A 24,089-nucleotide genomic window follows, 5' to 3' on the forward strand; every position below is an offset into this window, starting at 1 on the left:
GGTGTGTGTTCCCTCATTATCCCATTTACAAGGAGCAGATAAAAGGTCCAGAGTTCATTTCAAGTGTGCTATTTGCATTTCAAATCTGTTGCTGTCAACTCTCAATTGGAGATCCAAAGAGCTGTCGCTATTAGTGAAGCAAGCCATCATTAGGCTGAAAAAACAAAACAAACCCATCAGAGAGATAGCAAAAACAGTACCAAACTCATTACCAAACTCTATTAAAATGGCACTTGAGCAATCATAACAATTCAAGTGGGAACGTGAAGCCCTCCCATATTTAGGTATTTACTTGTCCTCTTCTATACAAATGATGTACAAAAGGAACTATCCATCTCTTATTAAACGGCTAATAGAGGATATGGCAAAGTGGCAGATACACCCCCCATCGTGGTTCGATAGACTACACTCAATTTAAAATGAATGTATTACCAAGGATGATATATTACTTTCGGACGTTACCTGTAGCGTTGTCCTGTAGCAATCTACAACAGTTGCAAAGGAAAATCCTCCAGTTTATATGTGGTGATAAGGGGCCTAGGGATCTGGCAAACCAAGTCCTCCTAGACGGAGAGGAGGACTTGGTTTGCCAGATCTACAGAAATATTTCTATGCAGCTTGGGAAGCTCAGCTATCTAGATTTCACTCAAACACACCTCACGCAATTTGGATGACCATGGAATCTTATTCATGCCATCCAGATCCGGTATCCCATATTATGTGGCTTCCACCTAAAGAAAGACGAACAATATTATGTTCCTCCCTATCCTTCTCACTAGAAATATGGGACAGGCTTACTAGAACTCATAAATTTAAATCACCTCATACTTCATTGGCACCCATACTTAAAAATATCGAATGGTGGACCAATAAGGGCCTATTAAGAATAGCAGATGTTTGCGATCTGTCAGGTATGCTGCTAGAATACGCTATGATTGAGAAATATCAAATGCCATCAGTAGAAAGCTACAGATGCACTCAACTTCACCACTATCTTCAATCTCTGGCTCGTGGGGGTGACCTGGTGGCCCAGACCCCTATGGAGCACTTGTGTAATAGCTATGATAAACTTAGAGGCCATATATCGGCCATATATACATTGACGATTGCATTGACAACTGAATTATATGCTCCAGTGGGAGAAGGATCTCCAGGAAACCTTGGCCTAGAAAAATGGTATGCTATGTCAGAATCTGCGTCCTGATCACTTATAACTACCTCGATAACAGAAGCTAATTACAAGGTGTTGTTACAATGGTATATGGTGCCGGTCAGACTGGCCACCTTTCTACATGGAGCTACCCCCAAGTGTTTTAGAGGTTGTGGTCAGGATGGAGCTACCTATCCATATATTGTGGACATGCCCCAAGGTCCGAAGATTCTGGATCAGGGTCTACAGTTTTGTGTATACCCTAACCCAGATACATTTAACCAAATCTGCCAAACAAGCACTTCTGGGCGATGGGGTAATGAAAGCTTCTAATTCCCAAAGGCGATTACTTACCTTCATATTTATTGCAGGTCCGCCACACTGCCATTCGGTCAGCTAAAAAGTAAAATGTCGTGGCTAATGTTGAATGAAAGGTTGTCCGCGCTGGTTCAGGATAAAATGAGGTTGTTCCAGAGTCTGGGATCCGTGGCTAGATTATTTGGCTAGCGATCCCAGACCACTCGCCACTTAGGAACTGATATATATATAATGGATAATAGGGACTAGGACCATGGCTCTTGAATAACCCCCTCTTAACCCTATGTCACCCTCCAAACTCTTTTTTCTACCTTTCTCTTTTAAAATTCATATGCTCAAGTACCAATTCTATGCAGAGTTAGACTATAAGGGCCCATATAGGGAGAACTGAAGTTGGTTGGGCCCCGTCCGCATGTGGGAGATGCTTGACCCCTCCCCCCCTGTTAGTGTGATGGGGGTGGGCTCTTCCCTGTGGGGGGGGGGGGGGTGCGCTGGGCCTACTGAAAATAGCATGAGGTTAAGGGGCCCCTATTTCATGAGTCGCATATACGGACTACCTTGTTATGATTAGAAGGTTCACCTCCCATGGACTTAAAGTACACGGCCCAGACAGGTGAATAGATCTTTTTCTTATCCTCGGTGGTTCTTATGTTAAGAGACCAAACTATGATTCTCTTGTGACTATACATACTGTACAAAATGTACAATGAGCATATTTTTCTGTACCAAAAACTTGAATAAATACCATTGAAACATAAAATGCATCGGGGAGCTCAGCAACACCAAAAGACCCGCAAGACCACAGAAAACAACTGGTGGATGACTGAAGAGTTCTTTCCCTGGTGAAGAAAACGCCCTTAACAGTTGGCCAGATCAAGAACACTCTCCAGGAGGTAGGTGTAAGTCAACAATCAATAGAAGACTTTACCAGAGTGAATACAGAGGGTTCACCACAAGATGTAAACCATTGGTGAGCCTGAAAAACGGGAAGGCCAGATTAGTTTGCCAAACTACTAAAAAAGCCTTCACAGTTTTGGAACAACATCCTATGGACAGATGAGACCAAGATCAACTTGTATCCGAGTGATGGGACGAGAAGAGTATGGAGAAGGAAAGGTACTGCGCATAATCCAAAGCATACCACCTCATCAGTCAAGCATGGTGGTGGTAGTGTCATGGCGTGGGCATGTATGGCTGCTAATAGAACTGGTTCTCTTGATTTGGTGATGTGACTGCTGGCAAAAGCAGCAGGATGAATTCTGAAGTGTTTCGGGCAATATCTGCTCATTCAGCAAAATGCTTCAGAACTCATTGGACGGCACTTTACAGTGCAGATGGTCAATGACCGGCATATTGCAAAAGCAACCAGAGAGTTTTTTAAGGTAAAGAAGTTGAATGTAATGCAATGGCCAAGTCAATCACCTGACCTAAATCCAATTGAGCGTGCATTTCACTCGCTGAAGTGAAAACTGAAGGGAAACGAGCAGGAACTGAAGACCAGGGATGAAACTCAGCATCTGGTGATGTCTATGCGTTCCATACTTCAGGCTGTAATTGTTTGCAAAGGATTTGCAACCAAGTATTAAAAAGTGAAAGTTTGATGGATGATTGTTAATCTGTCCCATTACTTTTGGTCCCTTTAAAAAGTGGAAGGCACATATACAAACTGTTGTAATTCCTACACCGTTCACCTGATTTGGATGTAAATATGCTCAAATTAAAGCTGAAAGTCTGCAATTAGAGCACATCTTTCTCGTTTCATTTCAAATCCATTGTGGTGGTGTATAGAGCTATAAAGATTAGAATTGTCGATGTCCCAATATTTATGGACCTGACTGTAAGTATTCACAGCCTTTGCCATGACACTCCAAAATTGAGCTCAGTTGCATCCTGTTTCCACAGCTTGATTGGAGTCCACCTGTGGTAAATTCAGTTGATTGGACATGATTTGGAAAGGCACACACCTGTCTATACAAGCTCCCACAGTCAGCGCACAAACCAAGCTATAAAGTTCAAGGAATTGTCTGTAGACAGGATTGTGTCGAGGCACAGATTTAGGGAAGAGTACAGAAAAATGTCTGCAGCATTAAAGGTCCAAATGAGCACAGTGGCTTCCATCACCTGTAAATGGAAGAAGTTTACAACCACCAAGACACTTCCTAGAACAGGCTGCCCGGCCAAACTGAGGGATTGGGGGAGAAAGCCTTTAGGGAGGTGACCAAGAACCTGATGGTCACTCTGACAGAGCTCCAGCATTTTTCTGTGGAGAACTGAGATCTTTCCAGAAGAACAATCATCTCTGCAGCACTCCACCAATCGGGCCTATATGGTAGCGTGGCCAGATGGAAGCCGCGCCTCAGTAAAAGGCACATGACAGCCCATCTGGAGTTTTGCCAAAAGGTACCTGACGGACACTCCCATGAGGAACAAAATTCTCTGGTCTGATGAAACAAACTCTTTGGGCCGAAATTCAAGCATCATGTCTGGAGGAAAATGGGATTCTCAACGCCTGGCCAATACCATCCATACAGTGAAGAATGGGGGTGGCAGCATCATGCTGTGTGGAGGTTTTTCAGCAGCAGGAACTGGGAGACCAGTCGGGATTGAGAGAAAGATGAATGCAGCAAAGCTTGTAGCGGCACACTCAAAAAGACCTGAGGCTGTAATTGGTGCCAAAGGTTCTTCAACAAAGTATTGCGCAAAGGCTGTGAATACTTGTGTACATCTGTTTTTTTTTTTTTTTTTTTTTTTTTTTTTTTTTGTTTTTAATAAATTTGCAAAGATTTCTAACAAAATTCTTTAACATTCTCATTATGGGGCATTGTTTGTAGAATTTTGAGGAAAATAATTAATTTAATCCATTTTGGAATAAGGCTGTAACATTTTTTCCACAAAATGTGGGAAAAAAGTGAAGCACTGTGAATACTTTCCAGATAGATGCACTGTAACTGCTTTGGGGAACCATGAGTGGAACTAAACCCAACAATTTTAAGTTTCCCAAAACTGTTTTCATTCAAGGCATTTAAATGTGTAAAGCTGAATTGTTTGTCCAGTTCACTAGGATTTATAGAAATGGATAAGAAGCTGTTCACATAACCAAAAGAGGCAAAACCTTCTGTGCTACCTGCGCTGCTCCACTCTGAACTTGCAATCCCCCTTCTTGCTGCCAGCCATAGCAAGAAAGGTTCCTAATTGCACTGACACAATCCCTCCTTATACTGACACCAACCATGGGACACCATTTTTTCTTGCACTGACACCAACTATGGTACACAATTTTTTTTCTGCTGCCACCAAGTTTTGGATACTACTTTTCCCACTGCCTCACTAGAAGTGTTAGGGAGATCATGTAGGTTTCAGCAAGGCACTATTTTGTAAGTGGTGGAAGCTCGTGTGTATGTGTTTTCTTGCATCAGGATAGAAGGAGCTACAGTATGTGTTTGCAAATGTTGCCCACCATACAAGCACATTTCCAAGGATTTTAACCTATATATCTTTTTTTTTTTTTTTTTTTTTAGCCCCCCCCACTCTTTATGACCAAAATGTATTATAAAATGTGGGTGCTGGTCATTGCTTGTAGAAATGGAGTAATTGTTCTCTATTTCCTATATCATACTTAGATTAAAATTGTATAATATACAGCTAATTACACATGTATATGTGTGTTTTGTTTAGGACTGTGAATGTTACTGTACCCAAGAAAACCAGGAATAATGGCACGTTATATGCATATATATTTCTTCATCACTCTGGGGTCCTACCATGGCACGATGGTAAACAAGTGCATATTGTGAGCCCTTTGACTACTTACATGATTCCGAAGCCTGAAGAGGTTAATCTCATCACTGGAGAAACTGGAACTCAGGTGGGGTATCTTGGAAAAAATTACTTTTATTCATTTTAACTGAACAAGTGTTGCTCAAATTTCTTGCTGTGGTAATGCATTATTTTCTTCTTCTTCTAAAGGTCAATGTGACTTTAAATTAGGTTTTCTTTTTTGTTCATTCTTGTATTAACCAAGGTAAATTGCCTATGTACATAGTGATAGTAAAACATCTAGAAGTTCTGCTTTTTAAAGGTTGATGATCACCCTATTAAAGCGGAGGTCCACCCTAAAATGGACCTCCGCTCATCGGAATCCCCCCCCCCCTCCGGCGCCACAATCGGCACCTTTCAGGGGGGAGGGGGGTGCAGTTACCTGGATAATCCAGGTAACTGCACCCACTTCCGGGCTAGCTCTCTGCGGAACGGGGCGTACGTTCCGCAGCGCCCGCCCCCTTCAGCAAGTGCCCCGCTGCCTGCTGGGAAACACACAGCTCCCAGAGGCAGCGGGGACCGTCCGGATTGCGCCGCGCGGCTCGCGCATGCGCAGTAGGGAACCGGGAAATGAAGCCGAAAGGCTCCATTTCCTGATTCCCATACCCAAGATGGCGGCGGGACCCGGCAGCCGAGCGAGCGATCGGCTTCGGGTGCCGACATCGCGGGCGCGCTGGACAGGTAAGTGTCACTATTTAAAAGTCAGCAGCTGCAGTATTTGTAGCTGCTGGCTTTTAAAAAAAAAAAAAAAAAACGCGGAGTCCCGGTGGACTCCCGCTTTAAGATTGCTTTGATCTATCCATCCATCGAGAGATGTATAGATAGAGTTAGATTAGATATGTGTCTCTCTCTATATCTAGCTCTGTCTCTCTCTGTCTATCATCTCCCTCTCTCTATCGATCATCTCTCCCATGTAATTTTTATTATAACAAAATAGGAGTGCTTTATTTAATCAGTTGTAGAACACTATAAAGTCCTACACAGTGACATGGTACAATGTCTGACATATTCAGCAAATGGCACATACAGAAGAATGGGGTATATATATATATATATATATATATATATATATATATATATAAAAAAAATATATCATATACTGTGTGTATTTATATGTGAAATTTTAATTTTCTCTTTATTTGATTTGATCATCAGCTCCATCTTTTCCTGACTGCAATCAGGCAAATACTGCATTATAACGGATGGAGCTAGCCATCATATGAAATAAATAGAAAATTACATTTCACACATATTAGACTCATTAAAGTATTATTTGCAATTTTAAACCCTGTAGAATTATGAAAAATATATACAAGGTAAATTATCTAAATGGAGTCCTTTTATGGTATGCAGGTAAATACATCCACTGGGGGTTTGGGGATCTAACAACAACTACTCCTTTAAAGGGAGTGCTTCTAATCTCAGCTTGTTATCTGTATAAAAGACACCTGTCCACAGAAGCAATCAGGGATGCCGGGGACAAGATTGCAGACCTACAAAAGGCTGGAATGGGATACAAAACCATTGCCAAGCAGCTGGGTGAGAGGGTGACAACAGCCGGTGCAATTAATCGCAAATGGAAGAAACACAAAATAACTGTCAATCTTCCTTGGTCTGGGCCTCCATGTAAGACCTCACCCTGTGGATCAAATCTTGGGTGACAACCTCCTTTTCTCAGCCAGGGCATTTGAAAATGGGTCGTGAATGGGTATTGCAGCATGACAATGATCCAAAACACACGGCAACAAATGAGTGGCTCAAGAAGAAGCACATAAAGGTCCTCGAGTGACCTAGCCAATCTCCGGACCTTAATCCTGTACAAAATATGTGGAGGGAGCTGAAGGTTCGAGTTACCAAAGAGCTTTGGAACCTTAAGCGAAAAAGGGGTGGGTTAACATGGGCTACTCCAAATAGATTATCATGTAACACCAGTGGTCATTGAGGACTGTCTTGATACCCAGAAATTAGGCAAGGCAAGTTAAAAAGAATTATATAAATTCAGAAAAATTAATTGTTAAAAGAATTTGTTGAACAACAACCATTATACAAGTTTATACCATAATAGCACAAACAATGTAACAATGAAGTAGTACCCTGCCCCCCATTAAAAGGAGCCAGGGATACGAAGTCGCTTCTTCAGGAGTATTCTTGGCGCATCGAAGATTGAGTAGATATAGTCTCATGATTATAGTTATACAGGGTTAACTTACTACAATAACACATACTGTAGTCTTACAAAAATGCAAATATGGAGTAATTTTACAATCGTGAGAAAAATAGTAGTAATAGCACGGCTTACCACCAAAGTACCCAGAGAAGGCCTGCAAATAGGCACGGGTGGTGCCCCCACAAGGGTTTGCCACCCCCGGGGAGGACACGGGAGGCACGCTAAACAGAGTGGGCTGTAGATAATAGATTAGAAAGAACGTATGTAAATATGGCTAGCATATCATATTCGCCAACATATGTGGCGAACATAAAGCTAAAATCATAACATCAATTAGAAAAGGCTTAAAAAACAGAGAGGTCACCAGTGAGGAATTTAAAAGAAAGGAATTGGAGGATTATCTACAGTCCACTCTGTTTAGCGTGCCTCCCATGTCTGCCTCGGGGGTGGCAAACTCTTGTAAGGGCGCCACCCGTGCCCATTTGCAGGCCTTTTCTGGGTACTTTGGTGGTAAGCCATGCGATTACTACTATTTTTGTCACGATTGTAAAATTACTCCATGTTTGCATTTTTGTAAGACTACAGTATGTGTTATTGTAGTAAGTTAACCCTGTATAACTATAATCATGAGACTATATCTACTCCATCTTAAATGCGCTAAGAGACCCCCTGAAGAAGCGACTTTGTCGCGAAACTAGTAGAGGACACCACCTACTTGGGCATAAGCTTTTGTATCCCTGGCTCCCTTTAATGGGGGGCAGGGTATTACTTCATTGTTACATTGTTTGTGCTATGATGGTATAAATTGTATAATGGTGGTGGTTCAACAAATTCTTATATAAATTTTATTCAGAAAAATTATTAAATTTCTTTTTAACCACTTTCAGACCGGACCATTTTGCTGGTAAATGACCAGAGGTCTTTTTACAATTTGGCACTGCGCTGCTTTAACTGGTAATTGCGCGGTCATGCAATGTTGTACCCAAACAAAATTTGCGTCCTTTTCTTCCCACAAATAGAGCTTTCTTTTGATGGTATTTGATTGCCTCTGCGATTTTTATTTTTTGCGATATAAACGTAAAAAGACCGCAAATTTTGAAAAAAAAATGATATTTTCTACTTTTTGTTATTAGAAAAATCCAATAAACTCAATTTTAGTCATACATTTAGGCCAAAATGTATTCAGCCACATGTCTTTGGTAAAAAAAAAAGTCAATAACTGTATATTTATTGGTTTGCGCAAAAGTTGTCACATCTACAAACTAAGGTACGTTTTCTGGAATTTACGCAGCTTTTAGTTTACGACTGCCTATCTCATTTCTTGAGGTGCTAAAATGGCAGGGCAGTACAAAACCCCCCCAAATGACCCCATTTTGGAAAGTAGACCCCCTAAGGAAATTGATAAGTGGCATGTTGAGCCCATTGAATATTTTATTTTTTTGCCTCAAGCGATTGAATAATGACAAAAAAAAATTTTTTTTTTTTTTTACACAAAGTTGTCACTAAATGATATATTGCTCACGCATGCCATGGGCATATGTGAAATGACACCCCAAAATAAATTCTGCTGCTTCTCCTGAGTACGGGGATACCACATATGTGGGACTTTTTGGGAGCCTAGCCGCGTACGGGGCCCCGAAAACCAAGCACCGCCTTCAGGCTTTCTAAGGGCGTTACAGTTTTGAAGGCCATAAAATGCCAAGATGGCACAAACCCCCCCCCAAATGACCCCATTTTGGAAAGTAGACACCCCTAAATTTAGGGGTACACTAGTGAGACTAGGTAATAAATGGCGGGTGCCCTGAAACTATAAAAAAATAACTAACCAACCAGCGTCACCTGTAACAGTTATATGGTGATCACTGGTGAAAGGGTTAACTAGGGGGCAATCAGGGGGCTTTATGCGGTAGTATATGGCGGTCCCTGGCGCTATAAAAAGCTGCGGCGAACCTAAATACCTACCTGCCTAACTAGCGTCACCTGTGACACTAATACAGAGATCAGAAAAATGATCGCTTATTAGGCTGGGTTCACACTGGAGCGATGCGGGAACGCCACGAATCCGCGGCGGGTTCCCGCATCGCATGCCTCCCGGCGGCAGTTCACACTGCCCTATGCGAACTGCTGGGAGTGTCAGTGAAATGTTAATGACACCCCCAGATCAGTTTGCATATCGCAGTGCGATCTGCAAACTCGGATCGCATGGTGTGAACACCCATGCGATCCGATTCTGCTGCGGACCAAGAAAAGGGTCCCGTGCGAATTTGCGGCGGGTGCGGCGCGAATTCAGCCATACTATCTGTATGGCTGAACTCGATTCGCACAGAGATCGGATGTGATTTGCACTGCAGTGCGGTGCGAATCACATTCGTTCTCATAAACCGCTGCAATGTGAACCCAGCCTTAGTGACACTGGCGACGGGGGGTGATCACGGGGTTAAACCTTTATTGGGGGGGTACATTAGAACTAAAGGGGGCTAACCCTAACTGCCCTAACAGTTATTACAGTCACAAATGACACCAATGCAAAAAAAAAAAATGACATTGGTGTCACTGTGACTGGGGGGCAGGGGTAATTGGGGGGGTGATCGGGGGGGGGTGTGAGTGTGCCTGGCATGTTCTACTGTGTAGTGTCGTGTTGGTGCAACTCACCGATCCTCTCTCCTCGGTGTCGGAATGAAAAATACCGACACGGAGGAGAGATTACATCACTTCCTCTCCTGTGTTTACAGGAGAGGAAGTGATGTCACGGAGCATTTTCATTCGTCGGGAGCGATCGCGAGGGGGTGGCCATGAATGAATGGCCGCCCCCTCATCCCGGATCGCTCCCGAACGAATACCGACCGCCGCAGGCACGGGGGGGGCCCGATCGGGCCCCCCACCCGCGGGAAGGCAGGGGCGTACAGGTACGCCCATATGCCTGCCCGTGCCATTCTGTCGACGTACATCGTCGTGCGGCGGTCGGCAAGTGGTTAATTTGCCTTGCCTAATTTCTGAGTATCAAGACAGTCCTCAGTGAGCACTGGTGTTACATGGTAATCTATTTGGAGTAGCCCATGTTAACCCGCCCCTTCTTTTTCGCTTCAAATTAATGAGGATAAGGATACCAATTTGTAGATCTAAATTTCAATATTTGGGGCATTACATTGTTTAAGCTTTGAAACCTTAAGGACTTGGAGAGGATCTGCAAAGAGGAGTGGGACATAATCCCTTCTGAGACGTGTGCAAACATGGTGGCCAACTACAAGAAAGGTCTGACCTCTGTGATTGCCAACAAGGGTTGGCCACGAAGTACTAAGTCATGGTTTGCAAAGGGGTCAAATACTTAATTCATTCACTAAACTGAAAATCAATTTATAACTTTTTTTGAAATGTGTTTTTCTGTATATTTTTGTACTGTTTCTCACTGTTAAATAAACCTTTTGTTAAAATTATAGACTGCCCACTGAGAAAAGAAATGATCAAACGTACAAAATTAGCAGGGGATCATATACCTTTCCCCTCACTGTATAAAATCTTGTTTCAAGATTGCATTGCCAATAAAATTTAATATTATTTTCAAGTCAATAGCCTCTGGGGAAAACAATATATGTATTGTAATGACAGTTATCCCAGAATAAACTAATGTAAAAATAATTTGTTCTGTAAGGGGTATACAGGTGTGAGAGCTGAAGTGGTTAATTACCCTCTATTTATTGGTATTTCATTTATATTTTTTTTATTTATATATTTTTAGCAAATCGATACTGGTAAAAAAGAAAATAATGCACTGGATGAACCTGTCTCACACTGGAGGTCTCGGCTAACATTGAATGTTATGGTGGAAGACTTTATTTTTGATGGTTCTTCTCTACCTGCTGATGTTCACAGATACATGAAAATGTAAGTATACATGATTTGTAAGTAATACATTTTAATTTGAATATTACCCTGAAAAAAACAGACCAATTTCACATTGCAGAGTAATCCATCAGAAATAAATGAAAAGTGATGTTTAGATAATGTGCAGTTGTACTCAAATAATATATGGTGCTATATAAATACATATGTGCATGAAAAAATAAATATGTACGTAATAATTAGTGAAATTCCTTCTTCCCAAAATTTGTTATTATAAATCTTTGCAAACGTTAAGTCCAAGATATTACAAGGCCGGAATTCATTGCCCTTCAAAAAGACACCCACTTTAAACCAACCTCCCCCTAAACCATCCATGCCAAAGAGGGAAGTACCCCTGCTAGAAAGCCAGATGGCCCATGGAGGCTCTGCTTCAAGTCCAAGCATGCTGAGTGTGTTTGTGGGGAGCCAGCTGCAGGCAGTAGTCCTCATATCTGCCCCTCTTATAGGACACAAAATGGGGCTTCAGGTCATCGCCCTTGTTGTCCATCTTAAGCAGCTGTCCCTGATGGGAGGTACCTGTGCTTGGTCAGCAGCAGGGAAGGAGAAGCAACAGCGGTGGCTGCATAGGGGAGGCACGGGGGACAGTGCGCCTCAGCATGGGCACTGGTAACTGTAGCAGTCCTGTTGGAGGTATCTGTTCTCCACGGAACTGCAGTGTACAGTTATGATTCCGTCCTCCTGCTGACAGCTTCCCCGGGGGTAAACTGTGCCTTGCCGGGCGCACCAGCTCCTTGGCTGGGGTTGGAGTGTGGGTGTACGGTGGAAGCTCCAGCGGCTCCTCCAGTCCTGGTTCCAGGAGCTTTGGTGCCTGTCTGGAATCGGAGCAGCTGGTGATGCATCTTGTCCTTTCCTTCCTCTGGGATCTGTAGGGCGTGGAGCTGCCACCTAAAAAAAAAATGCAGCCCACGGCATTTTTCCTTGTTTGAACCTTGGCGGATACACTCCTGTATCCACTTCACAGGTAACTATATAGCCAGGTTCTCACCATTTTTAACACGAGCCTTAAGAATATAAAATATCCAACTACACTTGTTTCCATTTTATCAGCTGCGATCAGCTACAGTACAGGTTACAGGCGCTTCCGTCTCAACTGGTCAGGTCCAGAATGATGCATGCAGCCATAAAATTGCATAGAAAGGACAGTAGGTAGTGTTCTCTGTATAAAAATTATTAATCCCTTTATGTTATAACCGCATTTACAAAATAAAAATGACTAGAGGCAGAAACGACAAAAGCCCCATACACACTATCAGATTTTCTGCTGATTTTTGTCTTCAGATTTACCAAAACCATATAATAGGTCAAACCTTAGTTGTTTCAATGTGTATGCAATCAGGCAGACCCTTGCACTACATGGTTTTGGTGAATCTGAAGACAAAAATCGGCAGAAAATCTGATAGTGTGGGGCTTAACAGAGAAGCAAATGGGTTGCCAGATTTACAAACAAGGGTGCTGAATGGAGCAAGGAAGGAGGCTGTTGCTGAGATGGACTGAAATTCGTGGAAACACTGGATTAAATATATCGCCATAGGAGAGTGGACAGAGTGCAATTGTTTTGTTATGGTGGATGTTGCTGGAACAAGGTGCTTCAGTACATTAGTACGTCCCTTTTCATTTCATTTTTTTTTTTTCTATTCTTTGTGTTTTTTGTATGTAGTGCTCTCATGTGCTAGTCTCTGCTGCCTAGCTATGATGGTGGATATTGCTCAAGTAATGTTTTTAGAGTTTGATTTGACCTATTCTGAAAAGTTAGTCACTAAAGTAGAGAAATGACAGGGTAAGATGTATACAGTAAGCTATGGTTAATAGCGATAATTAGAAACACAGGATGAGGATATGAAAAGGAGTGTAGCTTACCCGATTACTTTTACAGTTTGTTCATTCATTTTGTATGTATAGCCTAAACCCAGGTTGTATAAGTTCCCTCTTTAACAAACACTTTCTACTTTATTAATCTCTCACCTTATTTCCAGTCATGAAGTGCCTGTTACTGCTTATGCACTGCCTGTTTATGCAGAGAGCATTAGACCCGGTAGTGAATGTGGTGATAAACAGTTGTGCATGGTGCATCTGTGATGTTTGTGTGTCTGCTTTTTGATATATGCACTGTGACATACTCATATGTACATATTCTCTATTTGTCATAGGATTCAGCTGGGGAAGTCTGTCCATTACCTTCCTATTTTATTTATAGATCAATTAAGTAATCGAGTGAAGGATTTGATGGTAAGCCATATACAATTTTTTTTTTTTTCCCTCTGACTTTTACTTTTTTTTTTTTTTCTTCCCATACTGTGTTCATTATGATGAAATTGTAGTGCTGTCTTATAAAAAAACAAAAATGCATAATGCTGGTTATTGCCAGTATGGGCACAGTAGAAAATGGCTACCTAATACTGCTACCTGCATACAGTAACTGGTCCCTGACATCGGTCCCCTTCAGCTTGGGGCTGCAGTGACTGTACCCAGAATCCACGTGAAGATGAGAGCAGGGAAGGCCTATAATTTTGTTTAATGCACTAGACTCGGTTGGGAGGCGATGAACTTGTTGTGCAGTGTGTGCGTAGCTGCCCTGTGCTTTACAAGTCCAAGCCTGTGATCCAGCTGCAGAAGAGTCCTGTTTTCAGATGTCCCCTAAATTGAAAGACTATTTTGGTGCTTGTGGGGGAGGTACTCAAATGTCTCCAGCTGGATCTACCAACATGAGTCTTGGACACAGCCCTGGAACAAAGTGTGTTTTTTTTTTTCCCCTCACTTTCTTTAGACATGGGCTAAGAACCCTTGCTCAAGTGAGGGTGTCTGAGTGTTGTGGGGACCATGGTGCATAATGGAATTCCTGAGCTCTGCTGCAGTAGTGCTGGTTTCTTTGAAGCTACAACTTCTATCAGAAAATCTGCCTCATTCTACATTTTGCCCGAGGGCCTTAAAAAGAGTCTTGCATGATCGATTCTCCATCCAACTCCTCGCCTATGCCTTGAAAAATCAGACTCTTTCTTGTTGAGGTTCATTCTACTAGATCTGTTGGCACTTCTTGGCTTTTCAGCATTAGCTTTGTTGCTCAGCTTTGCAAAACCGCTGGGTAGATATTCAAGACTGTATTTAAACACCTTCACGACTGCCTAACACACAGGAAGTGGGCTTTACACCTGGGTGCTGTATACAATGCCTTGAAAAAGTATTCACACCCCTTGCAATTTTCCACATTTTGTCATGTTGCAACCAAATACGTAAGATTATTTTATTGGGAATTTGTGCTAGACAAACAGAGTGGCACATAATTGTGAAGTGGAACGAAAATTAGAAATGGTTTTGCAAATGTTTTGCAAATATCTGAAAAGTGTGGCGTGCATTTGTATTCAGCCCCATTTACGCTGATACCCCTAACTAAAATCTAGCCTTAATAAAGTCATCTAATTAGTAAAAAGGTGTCTACCTATGGGTAATTTAATCATAGTATAAATGCAGCTGTTCTTTGAAGCCCTCAGGGGTTTGTTGGAGAACCTTAGTGAACAAACGGCAGCATGAAGTCCAAGGAACACACCAGACAGGTCAGGGATCAAGTTGTGGAAAAGTTTAAAGCAGGGTTAGGGTATGAAAAAACATCCCAAGCTTTGAACATCTCACGGAGCACTGTTCAATCCATCATCCGAAAATGGAATGAGTATGGCACAACTGAAAACCTACCATGACATGGCTGTCTACCTAAATTGACAGGCCGGGAAAGGAGAGCATTAATTGGAGAAGCGGCCAAGAGGCCTATAATAACTCCCAAGGAGCTGCAGACATCCACAGCTCAGGTGGGAGAATCTGTCCACAGGTCAACTATTAGTCATGCACTCCACAAATTTTTGGAAGAGTGGCAAGAAGAAAGCCTTTGTTTGAAAGAAAGCCATAAGAAGTCTTGTTTGCAAGAAGCGATGTGGGGGACAAAGCAAAATTGTGGAAGAAGGTTCCCGGTTCAGATGAGACCAAAATTGAACTTTTTGGCCTAAAAACAAAGCGCTATGTGGCGAAAAACTAACAGTGCGCTTCACCCTGAACACACCATCCCCACCATCATGTTCTGGGGGATGCTTTTCCTCGACGGGGAAGCTGGTCAGAGTTGATGAGAAGATGGATGGAGCCAAATACAGGATAATGTTAGAAGAAAACTTGGTAGAGTCTGCAAAAGACTTGAGACTGGGGCAGAGATTCACCTCCCAGCCGGACAACGACCCTAAACATACAGCTAGAGCTACAATTGAATGGCTTAGATCAAAGCATATTCATGTGTGAGAATGGCCCAGTCAAAGTCCAGACCTAAATCCAATTGAGAATCTGTGGCAAGACTTGAATTTGTGTTCACAGATGCTCTCCATCAAATCTGACAGAGCATGAGCTATTTTGCAAGGAAGAATGGGCAACAATTTTACTCTCCAAGATGTGCAAAGCTGTTAGCGACACCCCCAAAAAGACTTGCAGCTGTAATTGCAGTCAAAGGTGGTTCTACAAAGTATTGACTCAGGGGGGCTGAATACAAATGCATGTCACACTTTTCACGTTTTTATTTGTAAATTATTTTGAAAACCATTTATCCTTTTCCTTCCACTTCACAATTATGTGCCATTTTGTGTTGGTCTATCACATAAAAAAACAATAAAATACATTTACGTTTTTGGTGTAACATGACAAAATGTGGAAAATTTCAAGGGTTATGAACACTTTAAGGCACTGTATATGCATTCTTGTGTTTTGAACTGGAAGTGTGCTCACTCGCACACTCCTGTTGCAGAGACAGAGCTGTCTGTGACAGTCAGGTCCCCGGGGAACAGGATTCGGACTACATGATTGCTGTGATAGCCTCTGGCTGTCAAAGTGATCATTCGCTCTGTATCCTATCCGTGAGGATAAACACATGATGAACTAGTTCAGGGCTTGATCTAGTGTAGTTAGTGTAGGTGTTAGTGTGTCAGTTACTGTTTGTGGTAGTGTTAGTTTGTGTTGGCGTCAATGTGTTAGGCAAGAAAAAAAAGTTTTATATGTCATGTACGTGCAAGTATCAGTGTGTTTTTAGGTAGGAAAACAAAATGTGTATTCTATTTTCTTGGCCCTACTATGGGCACCAATAACAAATTGCACATACAATGTTCCTCAATCATCCGAAGTAGGAGAATTCTATTTTGCAGGTTTTTTTGATGGAAGGTCAAGGTAGTGGCATAAAAATATAAAGCTAAAATTTGAAAAATTTTTTTATATATATATATATATATATATATATATATATATATATATATATTTATTTTTATATATATATATATATATATATATAATATAATTTTTTTTTTACTATTTTGGGCCTTCTTGGCCATGTGTTTTGGGGGGGTCTGTTGGCAGGTTGTTTTGCCTGGTTACCCTCCCCTCGTTTTTACTGCTTTGGTACATCCCATGTATTATGATTCAAGACCTGTGTCCTGTATTTTATGATAAAGCAAACTGTAGGTTTTAGATATGTAGAAATAATTTTCTTGGAGTACAGTATAGGACACCGGACCCCCCTCCTCTGTGACTATGGCTTAAGATTGCTTGCTACAAAACTTTCCTGGTGAGAGGGGGTTATATGGGGGAGCTTGAAAGCTTCCAGTGTCCTATACCTAAAAAGCCAATATTCTAACTTATCTTGATTATTGGTTGCTGCACTTAGTTCCATTCCCCCATGGAGCCACCAAAATGCTTACTCACCAAGCGGACTACAGAAAAAGAGGAGCTGACACAGCCTTCACTATGCTGTGAGTGTTTCTCCTTCCTACCTCACAGTGGCACTAATAGTAACCTCCCACTCACAGCCCACAGCTTCTTTGCTTCCTCCCTGCTGCCTCCTCCTTGCAAAGCAATTCTACCCTGATTTAGAGTTGTTTTCTCTAAAAGGATTATGTTGCCAGAATAAAATATATATTACTATTTGCATAACAATTTCGAAGGAAACTGTCAATGTTTTCTTTAAGACATATTTATGGTCTAAAAGACACTTGTAAATTGAAATGTAATAAATGCTCATCTTTTCTCTAATCTAGATGATAAATCGTTCTACAACAGAACTTCCTCTGACTGTATCATATGACAAAATATCATTGGGTAAACTACGGTTTTGGATTCACATGCAGGATGCAGTTTACTCTTTACAGCAATTTGGTAAGTTAACTTGCATATCTTTATCTAGATAACTAATATGCTGTATCTGCTAACTTGTCCATAGGTAAGGATAGCTTAAAAGGGATAGAAGAATAGGGAAAGGGCATGAGCACTTCCGGGGTCTCTAAACTTTGCCTGGTTGTAGCAGTGCCATTCCTTCACCATATGTGGAACAGGTATATTAATCTAGCTCTCTTTGGGGTGTTTTTTAGTTTTTGAGGGATTTATGACTTGATATAGTTTAATACATTGAAAGAGTGTTCCCCAAAAACACAGCAGTCAATATGTATAACCACAGTATTGCAAACTAGAAGGGGGCTTTTATTTTTTAATCCTAAATAAAAGCAGAGAATATGGCTGAATTTGGAGAAAAAAAGAAACCTGGTGCAAAGATTTTGCATCATTTGAGTAATCCTGCAAAACTGAGCATACAGCATTACCAGTAAACCTTTTTGATGAGATTTCAGTATCTAATTTTTATTAAAGGTAAAGTTCCCCCATTGTGCAAAAAAAAAAAATGGACATACCGTATATACTCGAGTATAGGCCGACCCGAATATAAGCCGAGGCCCCCAATTTACCCCCAAAAAAACTGGCAAACTTATTGACTCGTGTATAAGCCGAGGGTGAGACATGCCTGTCCATCCCTGTGTGTGTGTCCGTCCATCCCTGTGTGTCCGTCCATCCCTGTGTGTCCGTCCATCCCTGTGTGTCCGTCCATCCCTGTGTGTCCGTCCATCCATCCCTGTGTGTGTGTGTCCATCCATCCATCCATCCCTGTGTGTGTGTGTCTCCATCCATCCATCCATCCATCCATCCCTGTGTGTGTGTGTCTCCATCCATCCATCCATCCATCCCTGTGTGTGTGTGTCTCCATCCATCCATCCATCCATCCCTGTGTGTGTCTCCATCCATGTGTGTGTGTGTGTGTGTGTGTGTCCAGCCTACCTTTGTCCCGAGCCTCCGTCCCGTGCCTTGCCTCCTTGCCTCCGTCCCGTGCCGTGCCTTGCCTCCTTGCATCCGTCCCGTGTCGTGCCTTGCCTTGCCCCCGTCCCGTCCCGTGCCGTGCCGTCCCGTGCCCTCTTCGTCGGCGGCCATTGTAAAGTTCAAAAGCTGCGCCGCCGCCTTCGCCTGTGATAGGCGGAACACTGAATTTCCCAGCAGCCTGTGTTCCGCCTATCACAGACGTTGTATCATCCTCGTCCGTAGTACGAGGATGATACGATGTCCGTGATAGGCGGAACACAGGCTGCTGGGAAATTCAGTGTTCCGCCTATCACAGGCGAAGGCGGAGCCGGAGGCGCGGCTTTTGAATAGAATGGCCGCTGTCTGTCTGCTCGACACGCTGATCGAGCGGGCAGACAGCGATGACTCGAGTATAAGCCGAGGGGGGCACTTTCAGCCTCAAAAAAGAGGCTGAAAATCTCGGCTTATACTCGAGTATATACGGTAAGTTTGCTGGAAAAGAAAGTCCAATTTATTTCACTGGTTTCTTGCAGAGCAATGCACGCACAATCAGTGGATCAGGAGGGCTCTTGCCCCTGCTGTCTAGTGCTCTCGAGCCATACCTCTGTATGGGCAGCCAGTTCCTAAACTGTAGGCAGGGTGAATAAATTATGAGTGCTGATGAGCGCGCTCGCAGTTCCTAAATGGTGCAAGTCCGTCTGCTGTGGCGGCGGATGCGACTTTTAGATTATTAATTCACAGATTACAGTGAATGAATTGGCAGCACAGTGGCTAGAACTTTTGCCTAAAAAGAGGAAAGGAGGGCGCACCGAGCTTGTGCATTACCAATGGTAAATTTTATTAATAGCTATACCAACAATCATACCCACAAACGAACGTGTATAAGAGGCTTGTCAATAGGTGAGACTGCGTCTGTGAACGTCTGCAACCTGGACCTGATATTGGAAGGGCCTGATGGCATCACAAACAGCTGGCGCGTTTCAAGGGCGTACCCTCTTCCTCAGAGCCTTAGTCATCAATAACTTGTCTCCTCTTAATTATATATTTTTATATATTTTCCACATGCCCAGATCGACATCCACCAGAACAAGCCACACCCATCCAAGTGGACAAAGTCCACCTGGTGACTCAAATTGATGCTGGAGGTAGAGGAACTATGAAAAAAGGCCAGTGAGGCTGTGTGTGTACACACAGTTGCTCTGCTGCAAGTTTTCTAAGATTGAAAAAAATCCCTGGGCAGAAGTGACATCAGAAGCATCCGGTGGCGAGTGGAATGCAAACACACCCGCACTTCCTGACCGCACCTCCTGTATGCACGGTGGTGGCCTGATGTGCTTGTAGCAGCGGAAGTGATGCCGGGGGGGCCGCCGAATGTGCTGGATGGAACGCAAATACACCCACACTTCCTGGCTGTATGATGGCATGCAATTCATCTGGCAAGTTCTGGCGGCTGAGTTGTACATTTTAGACTTTACACCATTTATCAAAGATTCCTCCTCGCGCTCCTTCACTCACTTATATGCAAATAATTTGATATTGAAATCCTGCGCAGCAGGTAAAATGCAATAGAGATGGGAGTTTTGCTGGCTAAGTTTTCAGGCCAGTACTATGAGTTATATACTATGATCCTGTCATTGGATACTGATCATTCTAGGGTAGCGCTACATCTATGCTAATCCCTGCCTATAATATACCCCTGAATTTTGGATGAGGACACATTTAGCCTAGCAGGACATGGGCATATGATCAATTTGAGTCACCAGGTGGACTTTGTCCACTTGGATGGGTGTGGCTTGTTCTGGTGGGTATTGGTCTGGGTATGTGGATAGAATATATATATTTATTTTTGGGGGGAGTTTTGGGCGTACAGTCAGCCCAGGGCCTCTGGTCGCGGGAAGAATCCCAACTGCCGATCAATGGGCTCGAGCTTCTGCGAGGCTACAGGGGCATCCGGTCAGGATCCAGTTGGACAACGCCACGGCAGTGGCATATGTTAACCATCAAGGAGGAACGAGGAGCTCGGCCGCAGCACGGGAGGTTGCTCACATCCTCCAGTGGGCAGAGCGGCACATTCCGGCCCTGTCGGCCATATACATTCCGGGAGTAGAAAACTGGCAGGCAGACTACCTGTTGTCAGACGCTGCACCCAGGGGAATGGTCGTCGTTGCATCCGGAGATATTCCGCCTCCTTTGCCTAATGTGGGGCACACCAGATGTGGACCTCTTGGACTCTCTGCTCAATCGGAAGGTGCACAGGTTTGTGTCCAGGACAAGAGACCCCTGGGCAGATGCGTCAGACGCATTGGTGGCTCCATGGGGGCATTATTGGCTGATTTATGCCCCCCCCCACTCAAACTTCTACCTCGTCTACTGCACAAAGTGGAGGCCGAGGGGATTCCAGTGATTCTGCTTGCCCCAGATTGGCCTCGACGTCCTTGGTACGCCGACCTAGTACGACTGGTGGCGGATGTTCCTTGGCGGCTGGCGATGCAAGAAGACCTATCGCTAGGTCCTATACGTCATCCTGCTTTACTATCGCTGGTTTTAACGCCCTGGCTTCTCGAAAGCTTTACCATCGTACGTGGAAGGCTTACATCTCCATGTGTGAGGAGATGGGGTGACGTCTGCACACATAATCAGTTTCCAGGATCCTGCTGTTTTTGCAGTGAGGAATGGATCAGAAACTTCCCTTAAGCACCATCAAGGGACAGATATCAGCCTTGGCTGTCTTTTTCCAATGTCGCTTGGCGACTCACTCAGACTTTTGTGCAAGGGGTTCGACACGTAATGCCTCGGGTTCGACCACCGCTACCTCCGTGGGATCTGAATCTGGTGCTATCGGTGCTTCAGAAACCACTATTTGAGAACATTAGGGAGATTCCCTTGTTAACTCTCTCAGAAAGTAGTCTTCCTAGTGGCTATCACATCTGCCAGGAGGGTTTCTGAGTTGGCGGCCTTGTCATCCAAGTCTCCCTACCTGGTTATCCACAAGGATAAGGTGGTGCTACGTCCGCAGCCCTCTTTCCTTCCAAACGTGGTTTCAGCGTTCCATCTAAATGAGGACATCGTGTTACCATCCATATGTCCTAAGCCGACACACCCGAAAGAGGTTGCCTTACATTCCCTGGATGTGGTCTGGGCTCTACAGGTGAATTTGTCTGCTATGGTTCCCTTCTGGAAGTCAGAATCTGTTTTTGTCAGTGGCTGGTCCGAAAAAAAGGCCGGCGATCTCGTCGTCCACCATTTCTTGGTGGATCAGACAGATCGTGGTTCAGGCCTATGCCTTAAAGGGGCAGGTGCCCCCTTTTCCTATCACGGCTCATTCCACCAGAGCAATTCGGACCTCCTGGGCTTTCCGTCATCAAGCGTCTGTCTCCCAGGTGTATAAGGCGGCGACTTGGTCGTCCGTTCACACTTTCACTAAATTCTACAAAGTTGACTTAAGCGCATCTTTGGAGGCTTGCTTTGGCCAAAAGGTTTTGCAGGGGGCTGTGTAAGGTTGCAGTTTGTGTTAAACATCTTTTGATGCATAAGTTGGCTGCTGGTTTTGATGGCGGCTGTTTAAGATGGCGACTCCTCTGTTGAGGCGTTCCCTTTTGTTGTGGGTGAAGTTATGTTTTGCTGTTTCCGCCCCTCGTTTTTTTACACTGCTTGGGGACAAGCAGGTCAAAAAGTAAAGGAGCTTTGTCATTGAACGAAAGAGAAAATGGGATTTTTGTACTCGCCATAAAATCCTTTTCTCTGAAGTTCATTGACGGACACCGCACCCACCCCTCCATTTATTTTTGCACTGCTTTTTGACGAACTGAGCTGCAGGAAGCAGGATGAGGGGTTAAAACCAGAGGGACCGCTCCCTGGACCTGCAACTTTATCTCGCACAGTATTTGCGCAGCAATTTTTCAAACCCTTTATTTTTTTTACTATATATATCTTTTTATTTATTTTTTTAAGTTTCATGTATTGCAAAAAAAAAAAAGCCAGAAAGTTAGCCCAATTTGTTTGCATAATGTGAAAGATGATTTAACCCAGAGTAAATTGATACCAAACATGTCGCACTTTAAAATTGCGCACATTCGTGAAATGGTACCAAACTTCGGTAGGCGACACTTTAAGATGTTTTACGGGTTACCTATTTAGCGATACAAAGGAGGTCTAGCACTAGAATTATTGCTCTCGCTCTGTTTGCAGTGATACCTCACATTTGGTTTGAACACCGTGTACATATGTGGGCACAACCTACTTATGCGTTTGCGGTGGCGGTTTACATTTTTATTTTACTTTTATTTTTCTATTTTGACGCTTTCATTTAAAAAAAAAATTATTTTATTTTTTTATCACTTTTATTCCTATTGCAAGGAATGTAAACATCTCTTGTAATAGGAATGGGGAATGACAGCGACAGTCTAAGTCCCCAGATCCCACCTCTAGGCCGAGGCGCCATATTTTTTTAAATGCAGAGGCATCACGACTGGCCACCGAAAGGTCATAGAGACTTAAGGGGACCATCTGGCCTGCCGGATTCTCTGGTCAACCTCTGGTGCACAGTGAGCCAGTAGAAGCACCAGAGGGCAGCAGGAGGTGTGGGGGACGTCCCTACCTGCCGCCTGTGGTTGAATTAGATGGATTTGTGGTTGAACTAGATGGGCTTGTCTTTTTTCAACCTGACTAACTATGTAACGATCAAGCGGCTTAACAGCCGCTATGATTGTTTTTGGGGTGCACGGAATCACCGGCTGTAAAAAGATATCTTAAAGAAGCATGTAACTGCAGGCATCATTCAAAAATCACCAAAGTCTGCGACGTCATATGATGGCATGCGGGCAGGAAGTGGTTAATTCTCAAAAAAAAACTATGAACCTCTTTCCCTGAAGGGTGGGCTTTGACGATTGCAAAAAAAAGTTTTTTTCTTTGTGTTCCACTTTGACCATTCTCTATCCAAACAAAACATAAATTTTATGTATTTAGATATAATTTAAAGTTGCAATTCACTCTCTTTGCAGGTTAGCAACCCCAATTATTACATTTTTTAAGTGGAACTTCATCCTATAGGGGAAGTTTTTGCTTTCTGCACTCCTCCCCTCTCCTTCTATTTGCCACTTTTTATTAGGGGGGAGTTTACCTGATTTTTCCCAATTCCAAACGGGGCGAAGAACTGCATTATTGTGATTGGTGAACACACATACAGTAGCAGCAAAAGCACAAAAAAGGGAAATGGAAAGATTGCCCAGCACATGTTTCCAGTTCACATGAAATAAAAAGAAGATAATTGAATGGCTACAAAGTAAATTGACTCATCAGGTTACATAAATTGTATCCTAATAAGGAATGACCGTAATATAAACAAACACAGATGGTGTGTTCCACATTATTCCCGGAGGTATAGCTTAATACTAGACAAAACTGTGAGTTGGCTAGATTAGGCTGCCGTCTTTTAAACAGGATTGGTGGACTGACTTCTGTAAAAATGGGGAGGGAGGCACCAAGGAGTCTTATAGTGCAGTACGTCTGCTTATTAAAACAAAGATTAAAAGCAAGTATTATGCACTCACAAGCGTAGTAATAATCGGGGCTTCTCACGTTACCGTGACCTGCAAAGGATGCTTG

The 24,089-nt window shown here is 43.1% G+C and overlaps 1 protein-coding gene across 2 annotated transcripts in view; it reads left to right on the forward strand.

Moving 5' to 3' along the window:
• CLPTM1L (CLPTM1 like) overlaps nucleotides 1-24,089 on the forward strand; it is a 164,241-nt gene that overhangs the window by 35,727 nt on the left and 104,425 nt on the right. For both annotated transcript variants that reach the window (XM_077491849.1, XM_077491850.1), the window contains 4 exons: nucleotides 5,144-5,333; nucleotides 11,188-11,333; nucleotides 13,499-13,577; nucleotides 17,402-17,519. In XM_077491849.1, the coding sequence (XP_077347975.1) occupies nucleotides 5,144-5,333; nucleotides 11,188-11,333; nucleotides 13,499-13,577; nucleotides 17,402-17,519 (533 nt within the window). The remainder of the gene's footprint in view (nucleotides 1-5,143; nucleotides 5,334-11,187; nucleotides 11,334-13,498; nucleotides 13,578-17,401; nucleotides 17,520-24,089) is intronic.

Source organism: Lithobates pipiens, unplaced genomic scaffold (assembly GCF_037356315.1).
Source record: "Lithobates pipiens isolate NorthernLeopardFrog02 unplaced genomic scaffold, aLitPip1_a1.2 Scaffold_19, whole genome shotgun sequence".
Lineage (NCBI taxonomy): Eukaryota > Metazoa > Chordata > Amphibia > Anura > Ranidae > Lithobates > Lithobates pipiens.